Source organism: Myotis daubentonii, chromosome 8 (genome assembly GCF_963259705.1).
Source record: "Myotis daubentonii chromosome 8, mMyoDau2.1, whole genome shotgun sequence".
In the NCBI taxonomy this organism is placed as follows: Eukaryota; Metazoa; Chordata; class Mammalia; order Chiroptera; family Vespertilionidae; genus Myotis; species Myotis daubentonii.
The window spans coordinates 34,558,384-34,580,718 of NC_081847.1; the positions used below are offsets into that span (position 1 = coordinate 34,558,384).

General features: G+C 42.0%; 1 protein-coding gene across 3 annotated transcripts in view; it reads left to right on the forward strand.

The window, feature by feature from the left end:
* The first annotated feature begins 638 nt into the window (after positions 1-638).
* TM9SF4 (transmembrane 9 superfamily member 4) overlaps positions 639-22,335 on the forward strand; it is a 54,147-nt gene continuing 32,450 nt past the window's right edge. For 2 of the 3 annotated variants that reach the window (XM_059705873.1, XM_059705875.1), the window contains exon 1: positions 639-855. In XM_059705873.1, coding sequence (XP_059561856.1) covers positions 841-855 — 15 coding nt within the window. In that variant the 5' untranslated portion in view covers positions 639-840. The remainder of the gene's footprint in view (positions 856-22,335) is intronic. The other variant, XM_059705874.1, reaches the window with a different exon arrangement.

Genomic DNA, 22,335 nt, shown 5'->3' on the forward strand with positions numbered 1-22,335 from the left:
CCTGGATTCCTGCTGTGAAATCTTTCCTGCGCAAAGTCAAGAACCCACTCAGGGCCAGGTCACCTTTCCGGTAACAAGAGTCACACACTTACCTAAGAAACACATGGTGAAGTCCACATTCAAAGATGTCCTCCTCCACTAAAGACGTTGCTTTTCATTCATTCCTTTAACAAATACATAGTGCATTGTATTGGGCACCTTCCAAATGCCTGAAGGAAAATACATAAGAGTATAATGACAACTATGTAACATTGTGTCATTAGCTCCTCATCACAAAACTATGATGAAAGTATTACAATATTCCCCTCCCCCTTTTACAGATGAACATGGAGTGAGGTTTAATAATAAACAGGCTCCTACCTTTTAGGTATTACAGTCTATTGGAGAGGATATAGAATAGTCAAGCAAGTAATTAAATGCATAATTACAAATTATTCTCAGAGTAGAACCCTGCTCTTGGAATCCTGGTATCCGCCTCTCACCTAAATCAAGGCCTCAGGTAACCCTGGCAACGGTTCTCTGGCCATTAGTAAAGATGGTGCCACGAGAACCTGTGCGTTTAGGCACAACCCTCATTACCCACAATGCAGTGGGGACGAGGGAGTAGCTGTCTCTGCCAGGAGCTAATATGGCTCCCCAAGTTATGCCGTAGGCTCTCTCCCCCTAATCAGCGACTTGACTGCCCAGACCAGGCTACGGATGAGGAGCTAAGTCGGCTTTGCCCCTCCATACGGCAACTACAGGAGCGACTGAAGTTGAGCGGCACCTCGCAGAATTGAATTCCATCACCGGGGAAACACCACTTCCGCTGACGTCATCACGCCGACACGTGGATCCAAGATGGCGGCAGCGATGGTGAGTGAAGGAGACTCCGGGAGCCGGAGCTGGAGCCGGGTTCTCCGGGGGATCCCAGGATCTTCCGGCACTCCATGCCTGCCCCGAGCCACCTCCGGAACCCCTAGCTCAGGCTTGAGGGATGTCCCTGACTGGGCTTGTCTCCCCCAAAGTTCCCCTTCCCCAGCCGTGGCCCCGCACTCAGGCTTGTCAGGGCCTGGAGTTTTGAGGGAGGCATTGGGTCGGAGGAAAGGTCTCGGCGACCGCCTCTGCTGGTTCCTATTCCTGCTTTGGTCTCCGCTTTCTGTGACCCCCATTTTCCAATTTTCACTTCTCAGCCCTGACCCCTCTGAAGAGCCCCCCATTCTTCCCGCCTTTGCTCCTCCCTCTCACGTCCAGATCCTGCTGTCTCCGCCTCCCCACCCTCCTGACCAGTCCGTGGGAGCGACCTCGCCTCTGACCAGCCTCCAGCCTAAAGCCGGTGTCAGACCCTTTCCAGAGCCCCGTCCGCTCCTCCACTCTCGCCTGTTCTCCGCGCGCCCGTCTCGACCGTGGTTACCCCGAGCGTGCCCTTTCCCACCCATCCCCACCCCCACCTTCCACCTCCAGACCCTTCCCTGATTATTTTTCCTGTCTTCTTTCTGTCAGCTCTCTGCTTTTCCGGGGGAGCTTTTATCCCGTTGTTTGGGGGGAGGGGGTTGAAGGAGGGAGGCATGTTGCAAATAGTTTCCGGAGCCCCACTCCTGAAGATTCTGATTCCCTAGGGCTAGGCGATGCCCAGGAATTCGCAGTTTTATAAGCACCCCGGTGACTCTGGTGGAGGTGGTCCGTCCTACGTTTTAAAAAAACAACAAAAACACTATACTGGCCCGCTTGGCTGTGCCTGCAGGGGCCGCACAGCTGTTCGCGGGAAGGTTACAGGATGGAGCTCGTTAGGGCGCCGCCTGTGTGTGGTTAGGTGTGCACGGTGCCTGGAAAGTGGGTCAGAACTTGGCTGGCTCCTTGTGCAAAATCCTGGAAGTAGATCTCGGAAGCAATGGCCTTTCCCCCAGAGGCTCGGTTCACACTCTGCTTGTCCAGAACAAGCAGACAGACAGAACCAAGATTTAAGTCATTTAATCCAGAGTGATTTTCTAGGTCTTCCTGTATGCTGCTTCCTTAGCTGATAATATCCCGAGAGTGGATGCAAAGGAAGACACGGAGAAAAGGGAGTGGTATTTGCCTTTAACAGAGGAACATTCTTCTTTAAATTCTCTGGTGTTGGCTTTCTCCCAACAAGGGTAGGTTATTGGCTGATAACAAAGTTTCCTTCCTTCTGTTAACCAGCTGGTAATTTATCCTTTTTGCTTAATGAGAGATTCCTTATTTGGAACCTCAGAGGCCGGGTAAAAGAGCTTTCTCAGCCTTGTGCTGTCAAATCTCAGCCTGAATAACGAGTGGGGAAAATCCCCAAAGTGGCCTGTTGAAACCCATTTTTCCCTCGACCGCATTCGGACCAAGCATGGCAGAAGAACCTCACAGGAAAAGGCACACCCTCTCTTGCCGTAGGGAAAAGTTCAATAAAGTGGCATTTATAGCATTGCATGGGAGATGCCTGCTCTGTTCAGAGGTTTTAAAGAGGAAATAAGTTAGCAATACGTGTTTCTGGAACACATTTATATAATCAACAAATATTTGTGTGCCTGCTCTGTGCCCAGGCCTAGGGATGTGGTTTCGAGTTAGAGGTTCAAGGTCCACCCTTGTGGCGCTTTTCTAGTCCGAGGAGAGAGAGAGCAAGTAAACAAATACGTGAGCAAGATAATGTCAGATAGTGTTAAGTGCTGTGAATATAGTAACTGATGTAAAGAAACTGAGGGTGGCCCTAACCAGTTTGGCTCAGTGGATAGAGCGTCGGCCTGCGGACTCAAGGGTCCCAGGTTCGATTCCAGTCAAGGCATGTACTTTGGTTGTGGGCACATCCCCAGTAGGGAGTGTGCGGGAGGCAGCTGATCGATGTTTCTGTCTGATCGATGTTTCTAATTCTCTATTCCTCTCCCTTCCTCTCTGTAAAAATTCAATAAAATATTAAGAGAATAAAAAAAGAAACTGAGGATGTAATGTACACCACGACCCACAGAGGCCAGTGCAAAGGGTGCACTCGAGAAACTTCAAGTTTGATTCAATAATGAAAAGGAGTGGAAGTAAGTTTGTTAAGGGAGTCTGTGCAATAGGCCAAGTGGAGTCGCAGATAGACTTGAGTTTGGTCTGTGTCAGGCACTTACTGGGGAATCAGAACAGTCCCCACACCCTCTTATACACAGGGTGTTTCACAACCATTGGGGACATAAGCGAGTGGATCTGCTTTGGGGTGTGTGGGTTTCGGAGGCAAGTCGTACAGCCAAAGAGGAACTGAGCTAGTGGAGTCAGTGACCGTGGGAACAGGCCTGTTCTTTTGTTTTGGAGGTTAGGGTTGTAGGTGCAAGTTTGAAGTGGTAGTATTTATGGCCTTTTCCCTCCCTTTTTGAAGGGAATGGCTCTTCTTCCTCAAGGAGGCTGCCACCTCCCAGTTGTGTGTTAGCACATTGGGTGTTTCTTGAACCTGCAGGACAAGAGTTCTCCCACCATAGGGGATGGTTGGTATAAACTGAAGTTCTCTCTGGTGTTCCTGCCTTCCTCCTGCCCTGGGTTTAGACTCTAAAGTTACAGGATGCCAAGGTGAGCTAGCTGGGTCTGAGGTGAGAGGCAGGCTCATCTCACTCTTTATAGAAATATTGGGCATATGGAATCTGCTTTTGGGAACGTTATTATGGTGGAACTTGTGAAATGTCCATTGAGTCATTTGTAGGTATCTCAGGAGCCTAGAAACCTCCATTTGGAGAATAAAATTCTGTGTACTCTCACATATATCATTGTTCATGCTGTTTTGGGTTTTATCTTTTTCCTTTTTTATTGGATATTATTCATTTACCATAAAATTTGCCCTTTTAAAGTTTACAGTTTGGTGGTTTTTAGTATATTCACGAAGTTGTGCAACCTTTAGAACATTTTCATCACCCAAAAAAACCCCATTAGCAGTCACTTCCCACACAACCCCTCCCCTGTTCTCCACAACCACTAATTTACTTTCTGTCTGTATAGATTTGCCTATTCTGGTTATTCTATATAAATGAAATCATACAATATGTGGTGTTTAGTATCTAGCTTTTTAAAAAAATATATTTTTATTGATTTCAGAGAGGAAGGTTAGGGTTGAGAAACATCAGTGATGAGAGAGAACTTTTGATTGGCTGCCTCCTGCAGGTCCCCTACTGAAGATTGAGCCCAATATCTGGGCATGTGCCTTTGATTGGGGAATCAATCCCGGGACCCTTCAGTCCGCAGGCCGGCACTCTATCCACTGAGCCAAACCAGTCAGGGCTAGTATCTGGCTTTTTAAAAAAACATAGCATAATGTTTTCAAAAGGTAATTAATGTTGAAGCATTTATTAGTACTTCATTCCATTTTTCTTTTTTTAAATCCTCATCCGAGGATGTTTTTCCATTGATTTAGAGAGAGTGAAAGAGAGAGGGAAAGACAGAGAAAAACATCGATGTGAGAGAAACACATCGTTTGGTTGACTCCTGCACGAGCTCTGACCAGGGCCCCAGCCCAGAGGAGCCTGCAACCAAGGTACGTGCCCTTGACTGAAATCGAACCTGGGACCCTTCAGTCTGCAAGCCTGCGCTCCATCCACTGAACCAAACTGGCTAAGGCAGTATTTCATTTCTTTTTATAGCCAAATAATATTTCATTGTATGGCTAGACCATATTCTTTTTATCCTTTTATTTATCCATTGATGTGTATTAGGGTTGTTTCCACTTTTTGGCCATTATGAATAACATTGCTGTGAACATAAGTGTGCTGGTTTTTGTGTTTTCTGTTTTTTTGGATTTATATCTAGTAGTGGAATTGGGCAGGAGGGGTAGACTCTGCCACCAGTCCCATGTGTGGGAAATTGCTGTCTCCTCTGGGCCTCACATGTGGGGTGGGCATTGAGGAAGGAGCACAGAACAGGAGTCAGCAGCCTATGCTTAGTCCTAACACTGCCACTGATCCACTGTGTGGCCTGGGTGGAAATCACTTTGACTTTATTGGTTTGTTTCTACATATGGGTTTGGACTTGATGCTCTGAATTCCAGGTTGAAAATTTCGTGGTTTAGAATACTTGGATTTAAGGTGACTTTTGCCAGTCTTTATATATACTAGTATATATATAAAAGGCTAATATGCAAAGTGTCCCCTCGGGAGTTCTATCGGGAGACCAGGAGTTTGATCACTCACTATGATGGGCGCTGACCACCAGGGGGTGGCGCAGAGCGAAGGAAGGCCCTGGCCCTGATCACTGGCTAGGCCTAGGGACCTTACCTGTGCATGAATTTCATGCACCTATACCTCTGGTATACCTATAATCAGATGGATGTTTTTCCCCCGGTGATCATAGTTTCTGTGGTCTTTCCAAGCTCTTGTCATTTGGTCGTGTTGTCTGTCTGATCTTGAGTTGCTCCACTGGCACATATTCTGCAGGAGCCACTGTGCCCTTGGAGCTGGTGCAGACACCAGGCCTTGGTTCAAATGTGTTTCTCTGAGGAATCCTTTTAAAGGAGTGCCCTTAATCCCCTCAGGAAGTACTGAGGAGGCAGAGATAGCATTAAGTTGCCTCTTGGTTTCCCTTTTACAGCTTGGATAAAAGTTCCCCTTTGATCTTGGCATTAAAGATGCAGGTCACAGAATGCTGGAGAAGGTTGAGTTTTGATCTCTGGCACTGGCAGGAGTGTGGGAAGGGCCCAACATGAGCAGTGCCATCTGGCCGCAGTGATAGGAGCCACCTACCACCCCCATACCTGCTTTGATCTCTGACCCATTTGCTGACACTAGTGTTTCCCAAAAGGGGCATGGTTAAGGACACCAAGGACTTCTTTTTCATTCCTTTTCATTGCTTCCTTCTCTGCCTTCCTAACATGATGTCTCACCTTTGCCTGAGCATTAAATTGACAGACCTCCCAGGGTTTGGGATCCCAAGGTTTTATATTCAGAAGGAATGCTAAGTGCTACTAGCAGTTACTAGACTTACTGATTGGGGTGATCACATTGTAAGGTATAAAAATATCGAATCACTACGCACCTGAAACTAATATATAGCCAATATAAGATTATATACCAACTATACTTTAATAAAAAAAATTTATAAAAAAATCAAATTGCAAGTTGGAACTGAATTTCTTTTTTTAAATATATATATATATATATATATATATATATATATATATATTAAAAAATACAATTTCAGAGAGGAGGAGAGAGAGAGAGAGAGAGAGAGAAACATCATCAATGAGAGAGAATCATTGATCGGCTGCCTCCCGCATGCCCAACTCCTGGGGATGGAGCCCCCAACCCAGGCATGTGCCCTTGACTGGAATTAAACCCGGGACCCTTCAGTCTGCAGGCTGAGGCTCTATCCACTGAGCCAAACCAGCTAGGGTGGAACTGAATTCTTAAGCCTGTTTAGAAGAAAGTGTGGGTGCCCTTAACATCTTTGGGCCTCGGTTTCTACTTAAAGTAGATCAGACACTATAAATTGGCAATCTGTGGACCACATCTTCACATGGACTTACCTGGGGGAGTTGGGTATGCTGGCATAGTATTTAATATTTTTCAAGTTAGTTGTCAATGTTTAATGATTGGGAGATTTCACAATTCTCGATTTTCATTTCTCTTGAAAATTTGTGCCAAAATTCCCCATCAGGAGCATTCCCCATGCAGGTCCCAGCTTATCATTTTCTCAATTCTGTCATCTTACTCCTGAGCAGCTTCACCATTTAGGTCACTTCTATGACCCTTCTAAGTGGTTAAATTTGCAACCCCCAAATGTCCTGTGAAATTAAGGTTTGGACTTAATGTTTGGTCTTTATATGAAGTTTTTCCTACTCTGACATTCTGATTCACACGCTATTAAAAGTTTGTGGTAATCCCATTACCTGACTTCTAGGGAAAACTTTCTACTCACATAATACATGTCTGTTAATTCACCATCTCCCCATTCATTATTTAATCTAATCCTTACAAAAGTCCATTTTACAGAGGAGATAAGGCTTGGTCTAGGACCTGGGCTAGAATTTGACAGTCTGATTGACTTTATGACTTTGGCAAACTTTGCTTCTTTAAACCTCAGTTACCTTTTTTTAAAAAAAATCATTTTTTAATTGTAAAATATACATCACATAAAATTTACCATTTTAACTGTTTTGTGTGTACAGTTCAATGCCATTAAGTACCTTCAACTGTTGTGCAACCATCACCATCATCCAGCTTCAGAACTTTTTCATCTTCCCATATTGAATCAGTTTTCTTACTTTTTAAACAATTGATTGATTGATTTTTAGAGAGAGGGGGAAAGGAGAGAGAGAGAGAGAGAGAGAGAGAGAGAGAGAACACATTGATTTGTTCCACTTATTTATGCATTCATTGGTTGATTCTTGTATGTGCCCTGGCCGGGGTTCAAACCCATAACCTTGGTGTATCAGGATAGTGCTCTAACCAACTGAGCTACCCTGCTAGAAACTTTCCTTATTTTTAAAGTAAGGATAATACTTTCCTCGAAAGGGTCGTTGTGATGATTAAATGAAACATGAAAGTGCCTAGCACAAAGAGAGCTTTCTGTGGCTTTTCCATTTCAAGATTCGAAGTCTTTCAGAGGTGAGCCGTGTAAGCCTGTTGCTTGGACCGAGAGTTTCTTTTATAAATACTCAAGGCAGAGAAGGAAGGTCAATGCATTTCTCAAGTTTTATTTCTGTACTTTCTGGCCTCAAGGTTTAGGTGTGGTGTCGGTTGCTGGGTCAGGATAGTCATTTGTTTCATTGGATTTCCACAGCCTGCTGCGGATTTTTCCCTTGAGTCTTTTTATTTATCTGTTCACAGCTACTCTGTGTCTGTGGGCTCTGAAATAAAGGCTACATTTTCAGTCTCCCATGGCTAATTTGATTCTGGTTTGTTTGATTTTGTTGTTGTTGTTTTTCTCTGTGAGTTCTTTAGCTCCATGGGGCTGCTTGGTAAGTGTTCTTTAGCTGTCATTAACCATCCTGTGTGTGTTGTTGAATTCTTAGGGAGCTTTAGCCAATTGGGTAATTGATTTCAGTTAACTGTTGGCATACTGTACCCCAAAGCCTTTTTCTTTGTGTTTTTTCCCTTATTCTGGGGAGCAATTACCGAGTGACCTTAAAATGGTGACTATCTTTGAGAAGAAAAAAGAAGAATCTAGCTTACTGTTAAGGAAGGTGTTGCTTTTGCAGCAGGAAAGGGAACTAGAAAAGCTGTTCAAATTGGCCAGACTGTTTTGCTAGATGATAGGAAAGAAGATTGCAAGAAGGAGAGGGCTCCAGAAAAGAAAAGTTAACTTCTGGCCACAGAGAAATGAGTGAATGAAAGAATTTTCAGCTCTCAGGGGAAACTTCCAATTTTCTTTGGAAGAAGTTAATTGTTCACACCTTTCAAACTGGGGGAGTGAGGGGTACTCTTTAGTCCTAGCAGTCCTTCACTGGAGTGTTTGGGAGAGGTTTTTTGCATGCCTGCCTCCCAGAAGTAAAATAGATAAGGAAGGCAAAAACCTTGGTTTGGGGTCTCTTAAGCTATAGCTTTTCAGGTCACCCATATCTTTGCTAGTGGTGGGGTGTTAGGTTACAGCACAAACGGCTTCTAGATTACCATCACCTTGTTCCTTGACATGCTACCTTTGCCATCTCGTGACATGGAAACCAAATAAAGCAAGTAACATTGAATTGGCTGGTTCACATCTCTTAGGATTCCCACTCCTTTCAGAACTCTGAACATACAGAAGATGTTTACTTAAATACTTAATTGACTTTTCAGACTGAATCTCACATGAGAATTCCTGTGGTGATCAATTAAAAATAAAAGGAAAATGCAATGAAATTTCCCAAGAAGCAGGTACTTTGCTACTCCCTAAGTTCCTTACAGAACAGAGCTGTGGGTTAAACATCATCAGTCAGGCTGTCAGGGCTGTAGAGGTAAAGAATTACAAAAGTTGGGGAACCCACTTGGGTCCCCTCCCAGGGAACTTTTCTGTAATAAAACTGCTTTCACTATTTATTTATTTTTTAAAAAATATATTTTATTGATTTTTTACAGAGAGGAAGGGAGAGAGATAGAGAGTTAGAAACATCGATGAGAGAGAAACATCGATCAGCCGCCTCCTGCACATATCCCACTGGGGATGTGCCCGCAACCAAGGTACATGCCCTTGACCGGAATCGAACCCGGGACCTTTCAGTCCGCAGGCTGACGCTCTATCCACTGAGCCAAACCGGTTTTGGCTGCTTTCACTCTTTAAAAAAAAAAAAAAGAATTGCAAAACTTGAAATGGTATCTAGTACCAGGAACTTCTCAGTCCGTAATCCTTCTGGAATTGTACATCAGATTCTGCATTTTGTAGCGTGTTTCCTGGGAGCAGACTCTGCGGGTTTTATAAGATTCTCAGAGGGTTTTGCAACACCCTACCCGAGGTTAAGAATTCCTGGTCTGGGATGGTTACCCACACACCTGGTTACAGAATCCCCTCTGCATTGTCCTTACTTTATAACTCCCATTTTCTGTATATCTTCAGAAGTGCTTGCCCAAGTATTTTCAGAGGCAACCCATTTCCTTCACCTTAAAATGTAAATGTATATTTTGAATATGGGTGACTCATATATATGGCAAAAAGTTCGTATTTAAAATAGTTTTGATTTAAAAAAATATTTCTTCAGCCTTGATCAGTGTGCCTTAGTTGGTTGGGTGTAAACCCATGCACCAAGGGTTGCTTGCTTGATTCCCAGTGGAGGGGACAGTATGGAGTAGGGGAGGCTCTCACATTGATGTTTCTCTCTCTCTCCCTCTCTAAAAGTCAACTTAAAAAAATCTTTATAAATTTTTCTCCAGAACATTTTTATGCAAAAAAGCCTATTTTAAAAAATTTACTATAAAAAATTTCTAACATACACAAAAGTAGAAGAAATGGTATGATGAACCCTCACAACCCATTACTCAACTTCACCATTACCATTATATTGCCAAACTTGTTTCATCTATACATCCCTTGGCTGTTTGGTTTTTTTTTCCCTTCAGGGTTATGAAGGTATCGTTTTTAATACCATAAATTTACAGTACAATGATTTTTAGTAAATATGTAGACTTGTACAGCCATCATAAAAATGACACAAACTTTTAGAACATTTTTATTATCTCCTCAACCAGTTTCCTCACAGTCAAGGGATTGAAACTTGAAGTCAATCTCTGTTCCCACAACCAGCCAACGACTGATCTACTTTCTGTGTATAGATTTGTCTTTTCTAGACATTTCACATAAGTAGAATCATACAGACTTTGCACCTGGCTTTTACTTAGCATAATGTTTTTGAGGGTCATCGTGTTGTAACATGAGTTGGGAGTTTACTCCTTTTTTAAAAATACATTATCTAAATTTACTTTTATAATCGATTCTTTTTGTTTTAAAATATATTTTTATTTTTTAAATATATTTTTATTGATTTCAGAGAGGAAAGGAGAGGGAGAGAGAGAAACATCAATGATGAGAGAGAATCATTGATTGGCTACCTCCTGCACTCCCCCCACTGGTGATCGAGCCCACAACCCAGGCATGTGCTCTTGACTGGAATCGAACCTGGGACCCTTCATTCCTCAGGTCAAACTCTATCCACTGAGCCAAACCAGCCAGGCTGGTAGTTTACTCCTTTTTATTGCTGAACTAGTAGCCCAGTGCACGAAATTCGTGCACATTAAAAGGGAATTAGTGGAGATATTTTAATATTGCTACTTGCCCTTTCTCTATGATAGAAGTGTGAGAGATGAAAGGAAATTAATAAAATGTATATGAAAATAATATATAAATTTATTAATAAATAAACAGTAACAAAAGGATATAACAACAACAGAGGCATGATATAAAAACGACAAAAACATGATATAAAAACAACAGCGATGCAAACAATGACTGATAAAGTGATTAAACTTATTCTAATATCTCCCTTTACACCACATTAAGAGTGAAAACACTTTCAGAGTGCTTGACTAATTTCCCTTGTGATGAAGTATTTAGAACTTTAACTGTAACGTCACATGCTCTTCAAACTTGAGAGAAAGCAACATAATAACTGACTGTGTCCAAAAACGGGTTCAGGTAGGAATATTCCTACTCTGTCTAGAGTTTGTCCTTGTGATTTATTAATAGTCATCACAAATGCTGATATCACGGGAAACTGTCATCGAATCAATTTAAATGGGAGGCCAGTATCAGATGGGGACAAATTAACTCTTGGAATCAGAACAACCTCTCCCTCTGCAGATCCTGTTAATACTTCAGCTTCAATAATGTTAGGTCATAATCTTTTGATAATAAATCTGGTACCATTACAAAGACCCCATTTACTATTGAGATTTCTCAATAGCATGATGATTGCACCCACTTTCAATTTTAATTTATGACATAGCATTCCCGAAGGAGTAATACTATTAAGAAATTCGATGGGAAAATTTTCCTTTTCACCATCATCTGTGGAATCAATGGAATTATCACTCAAATATGTGTGAAATTCTCCATCGAGTATATCCAAAATTTCTTCATCTAATTTTTGAACATGCTCATTTTTGGACAAAGAATTGCACATTTAGATATATTTTTAATATTATCTATTGATATAGTATTTCCAAAGGTAGCTTCAATAATAGATCCATTACAAATCATTTCACAGGGGATTTCAATAATATCCATTCCTAAATGAAAACTGCTATCAAGTTTGCCATCTGTAAGTTTTACTAAACATCCACTATAAGCAGAATCCTCTGATCTCATATTTGTTGTAAGAGACAACTTTCTGAAACATCCCCACACATTGCAGTACTTTAAACTCGTTTGTACTATGGCTGATCACATAGCATGCGGTACAATACTGAGACATTGTCAAAAATCCCTTCCAAGAAGAACTTTCCCATCAAATACAACATTCAGACTCATAATTTCTCTTAGTAATCTATGGCGTGGATGCCATGGTGCATTCATCAATAATGAGAAGTTGGGCCTTTTTAATAGTTTTAGCAACTTCACTCTTTTTTTTAAAAAAATATATTTTATTGATTTTTTACAGAGTGGAAGGGAGAGGGATAGAGAGCTAGAAACATCAACCAGCTGCCTCCTGCACACCTCCTACTGGGGATGTGCCCGCAACCAAGGTATGTGCCCTTGACCAGAATCGAACCTGGGACCCTTCAGTCCGCAGGCAGACGCTCTATCCACTGAGCCAAACCAGTTTGGCAACTTCACTCTTTATATTGAGTCTAGAAATTGAAGTTTCATTTAATAGAATCGGTAATTTATATTGGGAATGAAAGATGCTTCCACTGAGAAGCAAATTTGCAGCAATTCCTGTAGATGCTGTGGGTAAAACAGTACCACCACGACCTCTAATATAATGTATTAAAACTTTATACAGAGCCTTAATTGGTTTGGCTCAGTGGGTGGAGCGTCAGCCTGCAGACTGAAGGGTCCCAGGTTCGATTCCGGTCAAGGGCATGTACCTTAGTTGCGGGCACATCCCCAGTGGGGAGTGTGCAGGAGGCAGCTGATCGATGTTTCTCTCTCATTAATGTTTCTAACTCTCTATCTCCCTTCCTCTCTGTAAAAAATCAATAAAATATATTTTTTAAAAAAACACAACTTTATACAGATATGCGGGTGAATAGGATTCCTAGCTGGCAGGCCCCTGACAGCAAGCTGGCCACCCGTCGATTCTGTGAGGAATGGGGCTCCCTCCTCCCTCCTGTCAGGGTCCAGGGTGCAGGTGAATGGGGTTCCTAGCTGGCAGGCCACTGACAGCAAGCTATCCAACAGCAGATTCTGTGAGGAATGGTGCTGCCTCCTCTCTACTGTCAGGGTCCGGTTTGAAGGCCGGACTCAGTACTTCCACCCTCTGCTCCAAGGGCGGGTTCCTGCCTGAAACCTCACCCTCCAGGAAACAGCTGGGGGAGGGCACAGCCGTTTCCAAGACGACCCCTGCAGGATTGACTTCCTTCCGGTTGGTTGAGCTTCTGGACGTGAAGTTACACCCAGGATTTTTATATAAGTAGATAGTATTCCATTCTATGACTACACTATATTTTGTTTAGCTATTCACTAATTGATGGGTGTTCAGATTGTTTCTAATTTTGGACTATTATGATGAAAGCTGTTAGGAACATTCATGTACAAGTCTTTGTATGGACATATATTTATTTCCTTCTCTCTTGGATAAATGCCTAAGATTGGAATTGCTGCATAGTGTGGTAATTTCTATCTAACATTTTAAAGATATCGCCAAACTTTCCAAAGTGGCTATACCACTTTACATTCCCACCAATATGTGAGGGTTCAGTTTCTCCACATCTTCGTTCACACTTGTTATTGTCTGTGTTTCTGAGGTTAGCCATTCTAGAGGGTGTGCAGGATACCTCATTGTGGTTTTGGTTTGCATTTCCCTTATGACAAATGATTCTTAACATCTTATGTGCTTATTAGCCATTCCTATATCTTTGGGGAAATGTCTGTACAAATCTTTTGCCCGTTTTAAAATTGGATTGTTAGCCTTATTACTAAGTTGTAAGAGTTTTTTTTATATATTCTCGACACAAGTTTCCTATCAGATATATGATTTACAAAGGTGTCCCCCCCACCCCATCTGTGGCCTTTCATTTTCTTAATATCTTTTGAATTGTGAAGTGTTAAAATTTGGTGGAATCCATTTTCAAAATGTAGTTTGTGCTTTTGGTGGTGTATCTAAGACATCTTTACCTAACCCAAGGTCACAAATATTTTCTCCTAGCTTTTCTTCTAGATAGAAATGCTATAGTTTTAGCTCTTCTATCTAGGTCTATGATTCATTTTGAGTTAATTTTTGTATATGGTATGAGGTTCCTTTTGCATATGGCTACTAGTTGTCCAAGCACCATTTGTTAAAAGACTATCCTTTCCCTATTGAATCGCCTTGGCAACTTTGTTGAAAGTCAGTTTACTTTACATGTAATGGTTTATTTCTGGACTTTCAATTTTGTTCCCTTGATCTTTATGGTTATCCTTACCATACTGTCTTGATTACTATCTATCTATATAAAACCCTAATATGCAAATAGACCGAACAGTGGAGCAACCAGTTGCTATGATGTGCGCTGACCACCGGGGGTGCACGTGGAGCGTGGCAGGCATCGGTAGTAGGCAGCAGAGCACGGAACATGGCGGGTGGCGGCCACAGCGGGATGTTGGAGCAGGTGAGCAGGAATGCCAGACCAAGGTGGGGCGCTGGTCGCTGTCATCAGGGCAAGCCTCTGGTGGTTACTGAAAATTCTTTGCTCCCACGCACCATGTTCCCACCTGGCACTTGCATGTGCTGCCAGTGCTGGCCCCGCTCGTACCCGCTGCCGGTGCCTGGCACCAGTCCTGATTGCTCGGTGCCATCAGCGGGTGCGAACAGTGGCTGCTGGCCCAAATTGCCCCTGAGGGCTTCTCCACTGCCCCCTGCTCCTGAGGGGTGATTGGGGCTGGCAGCTGCCACTCGTACCCGTGGCCAGCACCGGCCCCAATTGCTCCACACGGCCCCAATCCTTCCCCACCGTCAGTGGATGTGAGTGGGGCTGGCACTGTCAGCATGTGGGAGGGGCGGCGGCGGCGGCAGGAGCAGGGCTGCCTGCAGATAGGGGATGAAGGTGGGGGGAGGAGTGAGGGGTGAGGACCACGGCTGGAGGGGCATGGAGGATGGGCCGAGACCCGCCCCTGTGCCCACTGCAGTCTTGTGGCCCACAGTTCCTTTCAAGGTGCACAAATTCGTGCACTGGGCCCTTAGTAACTTTTATCATAAGCTTAGAAATTGGGAAGTTTGAATCCTCAAATTTTGTTCTTTTTTAAAGTTGTTTTGGATGTTCTGGGTTCTTTGAATTTACATATAAATTTTAGAGTCAACTTGTCAGTTTCTACAAAAAAGCCGGCTGGGATTTTGATAGGGATTGCATTGAAGATCAGTTTGGGGAGAATTGCTATCCTAACAATATTGACTCTTCCAATCCTTGAAAGTAGGATGTCTCTCTTTCATTTCTCTTTGGAATATTTTGTAATTTTCAGTATACAAATACTTTTAAAATTTTTATTTCTAGCCCTAACTGGTTTGGCTCAGTGGATAGAGCGTCAGCCTGCAGACTGAAAGGTCCCAGGTTCAATTCCGGTCAAAGGCATGTACCTTGGTTGGGGGCACATCCCCATTAAGGGGTGTGCAGGAGGCAGCTGATTGATGTTTCTAACTCTCTATCCCTCCTCTCCCTTCCTCTCTGTAAAAAAATCAATAAAATATATTTTAAAAAATTTTGTTTCTAAATATTCCATTCTTTTTGAAACTATTATAAATGGAACTATTTTCTTGTTTTTTATTTTTGTATTGTTTGTTAGTATGTAGAAATACAATTAATTTTTATATGTTGCTCTTGTAGTCTATAACCTTGCTCAGCTTATTAGTTCTAATAATTCCTTAGGCTTTTTTAGATATATGTAATCTGCAGATAAAAGCACCTTTACTTCGTCTAGCCGGTGTGACTTAGTCATTGAGTGTCAACATATGAACCAGGAGGTCGGGGTTTGATTCCTGGTCAGGGCACATGCCCGAGTTGTGGACTCAATCCCCGGTGGGCGGCGTGGAGGAGGCAGCTAATTGATGATTCTCTCTCATCATTGATGTTTCTAATTTCTCTGAAACCAATAATAAAATAAATATATATAGAGCACTTTTACTTCTTTTTAATCGATGTCTTTAATTAATTAATTATTTGCTTTAGTACACAGTTGCATTTATAAGCAATGTTGACTAGAATGGCAAGAGTGGACATCCTTGTTCTATTCCTCATCTTAGGGGGAAGCATTCAGTCTCTCACCATCAAGTGTGATGTTGGCTGTGTTTTTCATAGCTGCCTTTTTTCTGATTGAGGAAGTCCTTTCTATTCCTAGTTTGTTGAGTTTTTATTACAAATGTGTGTTGGATTTTTTCAAGTGCTTTTTCTGCATCAGTTGTGATAATTATGTGGTTTTGTCCTTTTTCTATTTATATGCTATATTACATTAATGGATTAAGCCAACCTTGCATTCCTGGGATAAACCCCACTTTGTCACTTTTTATATATTGTTGTATTTAATTTGCTAATCTTCTTTTAAGGATTTTTAAATCTGTGTTCATGAACAATATTCATTTATAGTTTCCTTTTCTTGTGATGTCTTTTTCTGGCTTTAGTACATGCTTTAAAAAAATTATTTAGACAAATGAGATTATGCTCTTCATATACTGCTGTGCATCTTTTTTCTACTTAATAACTTACGTTGGCAGTCCTTTAATAATAGTTTTACCTCCCTTCTTTTTTGTGTTAATAAAATAAATATCTAGAGAGAGAGAGCACTTTTTAAAAACTGCCTATTTATGTTCTTTTGGGTTATTTGTCCTTCATTGTTTTGTGTGAGCTCTTGGTATATTGAAGAAATTAGTCCTTTTCAGAGGTGTGGTAAATATTTTTATCCAAATTGTCTTTTTCTTTTTCTATGGTGTTTATATTTTTTCATTTTCTTCCTTCCTACATACCTTTTTATTGTATACCTCCTGGATTTTTTAAAAAGCATATCTATATTTTTTTCTAGTACTACTTCTATTTCAATTTTTACATTTCAGTTTTGTCTATTTTTTTCATTACCAGTTTGGATAGCTCTCTGCACCCCTTTCCAATACGCTGTCCTTAGCTTCTTAATCCATCAAAGCATCTGGAACCTAGTATTGTGATTGGCTGATGACCTGTCCCCCAAATGGCTGAAAACTAGTGGGCATACATTCTATGAGGCTGGCATAATGCCTGGCACATAGTAGGTGCTCAGTAAATAGTGAACTAATTTCTGTACTGGGTAGAGCATGGACTGCCTGGGTTCAAGTCCTGTCTCAGCCAGTGTTATATCACCTCTCTGAGCCTCAGTTTTCTGATCTGTGAAATGAGAATAATGAGTCTCTACCTCACAGGATTGTTGTGAAAATTAATTGGGTTATTGCATGAAAAGAACCTAGAACTGTGCCTGGCAGACAATCAGCATTCAGTAAATATTAGCTGCAGATGTTATCAGTATCATCCTTGCATGCTCATCATCATTTAATGCAACTCACCTGACAAAAAAGAGCACACCTGTTTCTCTACATTCTGATCTTGGACAAGTTATTTATCTTTGGGTCTCGAGTTAACTAGCAATCATCTGAAATGATGACAAAAATTCCCAGGTGTCTGTAATTGTGAGGATGGCATAAATCAGTATTTGTAAAATGTCTGCCATAGTGCCTTGTACTTTGTAGGTGCTCAGTGACTCTGTGGCTTCCTGTTGCTTTTTAGTGTTGACTTTCACCAGGGTGAGTTATCCTCACTGTTGGTTTTTTGTTTGTTTGTTTTTTATTTGTGTGTGTGTGTACTTGCTCCATTGGTTTGAGACTTTGGAATAAAAGTGTATTGATGTCCTTTGAGTATTTGCTTTTTATTCCTTTTAGGGAGCCTCTGAGTTCCCAAGGGTGGTGTCTATCTGCTAAGATTGGAGGATTCTAGTTGCAAAAGAAGGTAGACCCTAGCCCAGTGATGGTGAACCTATGACACGCGTGTCAGAGGTGACACGCAAACTCATTTTTTTTGGTTGATTTTTCTTTGTTAAATGGCATTTAAATATATAAAATAAATATAAAAAATATGTCTTTGTTTTACTATGGTTGCAAATATCAAAAAATTTCTATATGTGACACGGCACCAGAGTTAAGTTAGGGTTTTTCAAAATGCTGACACGCCGAGCTCCAAAGGTTCGCCATCACTGCCCTAGCCAGTTTGGCTCAATGGATAGAGCATCAGCCTGGAGACTGAAAGGTCCTGAGATGGATTCCGGTCAAGGGCACATGCCCAGGTTTAGGGCTTGATCTCCAGGAGGGGGCATGCAGGAGGCAGCTGGTCAATGGATGGATGATGTTTCTCTGTCATCAATGCTTCTATCTCTCTATCCCCCTTCCTTCCTCTCTAAAAATCAATAAAATATGCATGTGCAATTAAATTATAAAGAAAATAAAGTTAAAAAGAAGAAGATCGAACTGGGGTGACTTCTTAGATTAATTGGCTTGATAACCCAGGAGATTGTAATCCTCTGCCCTGGCTTCAAATCACATATCAGATAAGGTAAAGGGGGGGGGGAAAAGGGTTCTGATATCTTTCTTCTTAGGAGGGGAAATACTAATGTTTATATTCTTAACAAGTGTCACCCCAATAAATTCAATTAAAAAAGAAGTAATAATGTTAACTGTGTACTTTTCATATATGGCCTTTATTGTGTTGAGGTAAGTTCCTTTTATACCTATTTTGTTGAGAATTTGAATCATGAATGAATGTTGAACTTTGTCAGATGCTTTTTCTGTATCTATTGAAATGATCATATGGGGAGTTTTCTCTCATTTAATGTGGTTTATCACTCACATTAGTTGATTTGCATATGGTATGCCATTCTTACATCCCAGTGATAAAGCCCACTCCATCTTGGTGTATGATCTTTTTAATGTGCTGCTAAATTTGATTTACTAGTATTTTATTGAGGACCAGAGGCCTGGTGCACTAAAATTCGTGCACTCGGGCGGGGGAGGGGGGGTTCCTCTGCACAGCCTGCACCCTCTTGCAGTCCAGGACCCCTCAGGGGATGTCCGGCTAACGGCTTAGGCCCACTCCCCGGAGGACCGAGCCTAAGCTGGCAGCCCGACCACCACTGCTGTGCTGGCCAGCTTCTGGCTGAGCAGCGCTCCCCCTGTGGAAGCACACTGACCACCAGGGGGCAGCTCCTGCGTTGAGCATCTGCTCCCTGGTGGTCAGTGCATCTCATAGCAACCAGTTGTCGTGTCTCTGCCCTCCGCCCCCTGTTAGGTCAATTTGCATATTACCCTTTTATTGTATAGGATTTTTCTATCTATATTCATTAAGGATATTGACATGTTGTTTTCTTGTGGTATCTTTGTCTGATTTCGGGATCAGGATGATGCTGGCCTCATAAAATGAGTTTGTAAGTGTTCCCTATTCTGTTTTTTGGAAGAGTTTTAAGATTGGTATTAATTCTTTGAATGTTTAATAAACTGCACCTGTGTGAAACCATCTGCTCCTGGACTTTCCTTTGTTGGGAAGTTTTTGATTACTGACTCAATCTTATTTTTTATTCGTCTGTTTAGGCTTTCTATTCCTTCTTGATTCAGTTTTGGTAGGTTGTGTGTCTCTAGAAATGTATTTGTTTCTTCTAGGTTATCCAATTTTTTACATTTAATTATTCATTATAGTCCTGTATGATCCTGCTTATTTCCAAGGCATCTATTGTAATGTTTCCTATTTCAGTTCTGATACTATTTATTTCAGTCTTCTATTTTCCAACTCTTGGTTCTGTTGATTTTTTTTTCTATTTTTAAAATTCTCTTTTTTATTTATTTCTGCCCTAATCTTTATTATTTCCTTTCTTCTGCTAACTTTGGGCTTGGTTTGTTCTAGTTCCTTGAGGTGTAAAGATAGGTTGTGTTTTTTGTTTGTTTTCAGATATTTTTGTAATATAGGCACTCATCACTATAAATTTCCCTATTAATACTGCTTTTATTGCATTCCATATGTTTTGGTATGTTATATTTTCATTTTCTTTTGTCTGAGGAACTTTTAAAATTCTCATTTGATTTCCTCTTTGACCTCAATGGCTGTTCTAGAGTGTGTTAATTTTCATATAATTGTGGAATTTTTTTCTCTGCCTCTCTTTTTTTTTTTCCTGTTACTGGTTTCTAGTTTCATTCCATTGTGGTCAGGAAAGGAATGATTTCAGTCTTCTTAAATTTAAGACTTGTTTTGTGATGTGGAGAATGTTCTGCATGCACTTGAATGTATAGTCTGCTGTTGGGTGGGAAGTTCTATACTACATCCGTTAGGTCCATTTAGTTTGTAGTGTTGTTCCAAGTCAGCCATTTACTGATTTTCTGAGTGGATGTTCTATACATTATTGTACATGGGATATTGTTGTATTGCTTTCTTGTTGTATTGCTTTCAATTTTTCCCTTCAGATCTGTCAATAATTGCTTTATATATTTAGATGCTCTGATGTTGGGTGCATATATATCTTTAATTGTTATATCTTCCCATTGAATTGACCCTTTGTCATTATATATATACTAAAGGCCCGGTGCACAAAAATTTGTGCACTGGGGTGGGGGGGTGTCCCTCAGCCCCGCCTGTGCCCTCTCACAGTCTGGGACCCCTCAGGGGATGACCACCTGCTGGTTAAGCCCGCTCCCCGGGGGGATTGAGCCTAAGCTGGCAATCAGACATCCCTCTAGCAGCCCGGGAGCCCTCGGGGGATGTTCATTTGCCCGGGAGCCCTTGGGGTGAGCAGGCCTAAACTGCAGTCTGACATCCTTAGTGCTGCTGAGGAGGTGGGAGAGGCTCCCACCACCACCGTTGTACTGGCAGCCGTCAGCCTGGCTTGTGGCTGAGCAGAGCTCCCCCTATGGGAGCGCACTGACCACCAGAGGGCAGCGCCTGCATTGAGCATCTGCCCCCTGGTAGTCAGTGTGTGTCATAGTGACCAGTCATTCCCAGTCTTTCTGCTGTTAGGGTCAGTTTGCATATTACCCTTTTACTATATAGGATAGAGGCCTGGTGCATGGGTGGGGGCCGGCTGGTTTGCCCTGAAGGGTGTCCTGGATCAGGTTGGGAGTCCCACTGGGGTGCCACTGGGATGCCTGGCCAGCCTGGGTGAGGGGCTGATGGCTGTTTTCAGGCTGGCCACACCACCTTTAGGGTGGGGGGTCCCCACTGGGTTGCCTGGCCAGTCTGGGTGAAGGGCTGAGGGCCGTTTTCAGGCTGGCCAAGCCTCCCCAATGACAGAAGCTCCCAGCCTCTCCTTTTTTTCTTTTCTTTTTTTCCTGGGATTTATTTACCTTCTATAACTGAAACTTTGTAGTCTGGAGTGGAGCTCAGAGGTGGCCAGGGCTTGGCTTCCTCCATTGCCAGGGTCAACCCAAGGCTCCAGCTCCATGGCCACGGCCAGCTGAAAGCAGGTATCTGGGGTTCGTTTAGCTTCTATAATTGAAACTTTGTTGCTTTGAGTGTAGTTTAGAGCCGGCCGCCGCAGGCAGGGAACCTTGGCTTCCTCCATCACTGGAGCAAGCAAGCCTACTGCTTGTTCCAGCTCCGTGGCTGCCGGCCGCCATCTTTGTTGGCAGTTAATTTGCATATCTCGCTGATTAGCCAATGGGAGGTGTATCGAAGGTATGGTCAATTACCATGTTTGTCTATTATTAGGTAAGATAATCTTTGTTTCTAGATGCAGTTTTTGTCTGAAAGTTTATTTTGTCCAATGTAAATAGCCATCTCTGCTTCCTTTGGGTTACCATTTTCATGGAATATTTTTCCTATACTTTCACTTTCAACCTGTGTGTGTCTATAGATAGTTCTAAAGTGAATCTCATAGACAGCGTATCTCTGGATCTTGGTGTGTGGTGTTTTTATTTAATCAGCCACTCTACACCTTTTGATTGGGAATTTAATCCATTTATTCCCCAGCTTATTCTAATATGCATCAGCATTGAGAACCACTTTTCTTTACATACAGATAGGGTGTAGGTGTAATAGATATTCTCAGGGATTCTTGTTTTAAAATATATTTTTATTAATTTCAGAGAGGAAGAGAGAGATAGAAACATCAATGATGAGAGAGAATCATCGATCAGCTGCCTCTTGCACGCCCCCACTGGGGATGGAGACTGCAATGCAATATGGGCATATGTTCTGACCAGAATTGAACTGTGACCTTCTGGTTCATAGGTCGATGCTCAACCACTGAGCCATGCTGGCCAGGGCTCCTCAGGGATTCTTAAGCTAGGTCCTTAGACAGGAGGAATAGTGGGAAGTGTCAAGAACTTAAATTTGACAATTAAAAAAAAATCTTTTTTTGAGGGTCATAGTATTCAGCCCTGGCTGGTGTGGTTTGGTTGGATGTCATCCCCTGAACCAAAAGGTTACCAGTTTGATTTCTGGTCAGGGCACATGCAGGGTTCTGGCTCAGTCTCCAGTAGGGGGCATGCAGGAAACAGCCAATCAGCGTTTCACTCTCATATCAATGTTCCTCTCTCTTCCTCTCCCTTCCTCTCTAAAAATCAATTAAAAAAAAGAAAAGAAAAGAAAACTCTAAATCACTGCTGTAAAAGAAAATATGCAAATACAAAGTATCCACAAATAAATATAATGAAAGCAAAACAGTGTTTCTCTCTCTTTCTCTATCCCTTCCTCTCTCTAAGAATCAATTTAAAATCTTTTGAAAAAAATCAATTAAAAGTCTTTAAGAAACAAAAAGAACCATAGTATTGCCCTGACTAGTTTGTCTCAGTGGATAGAA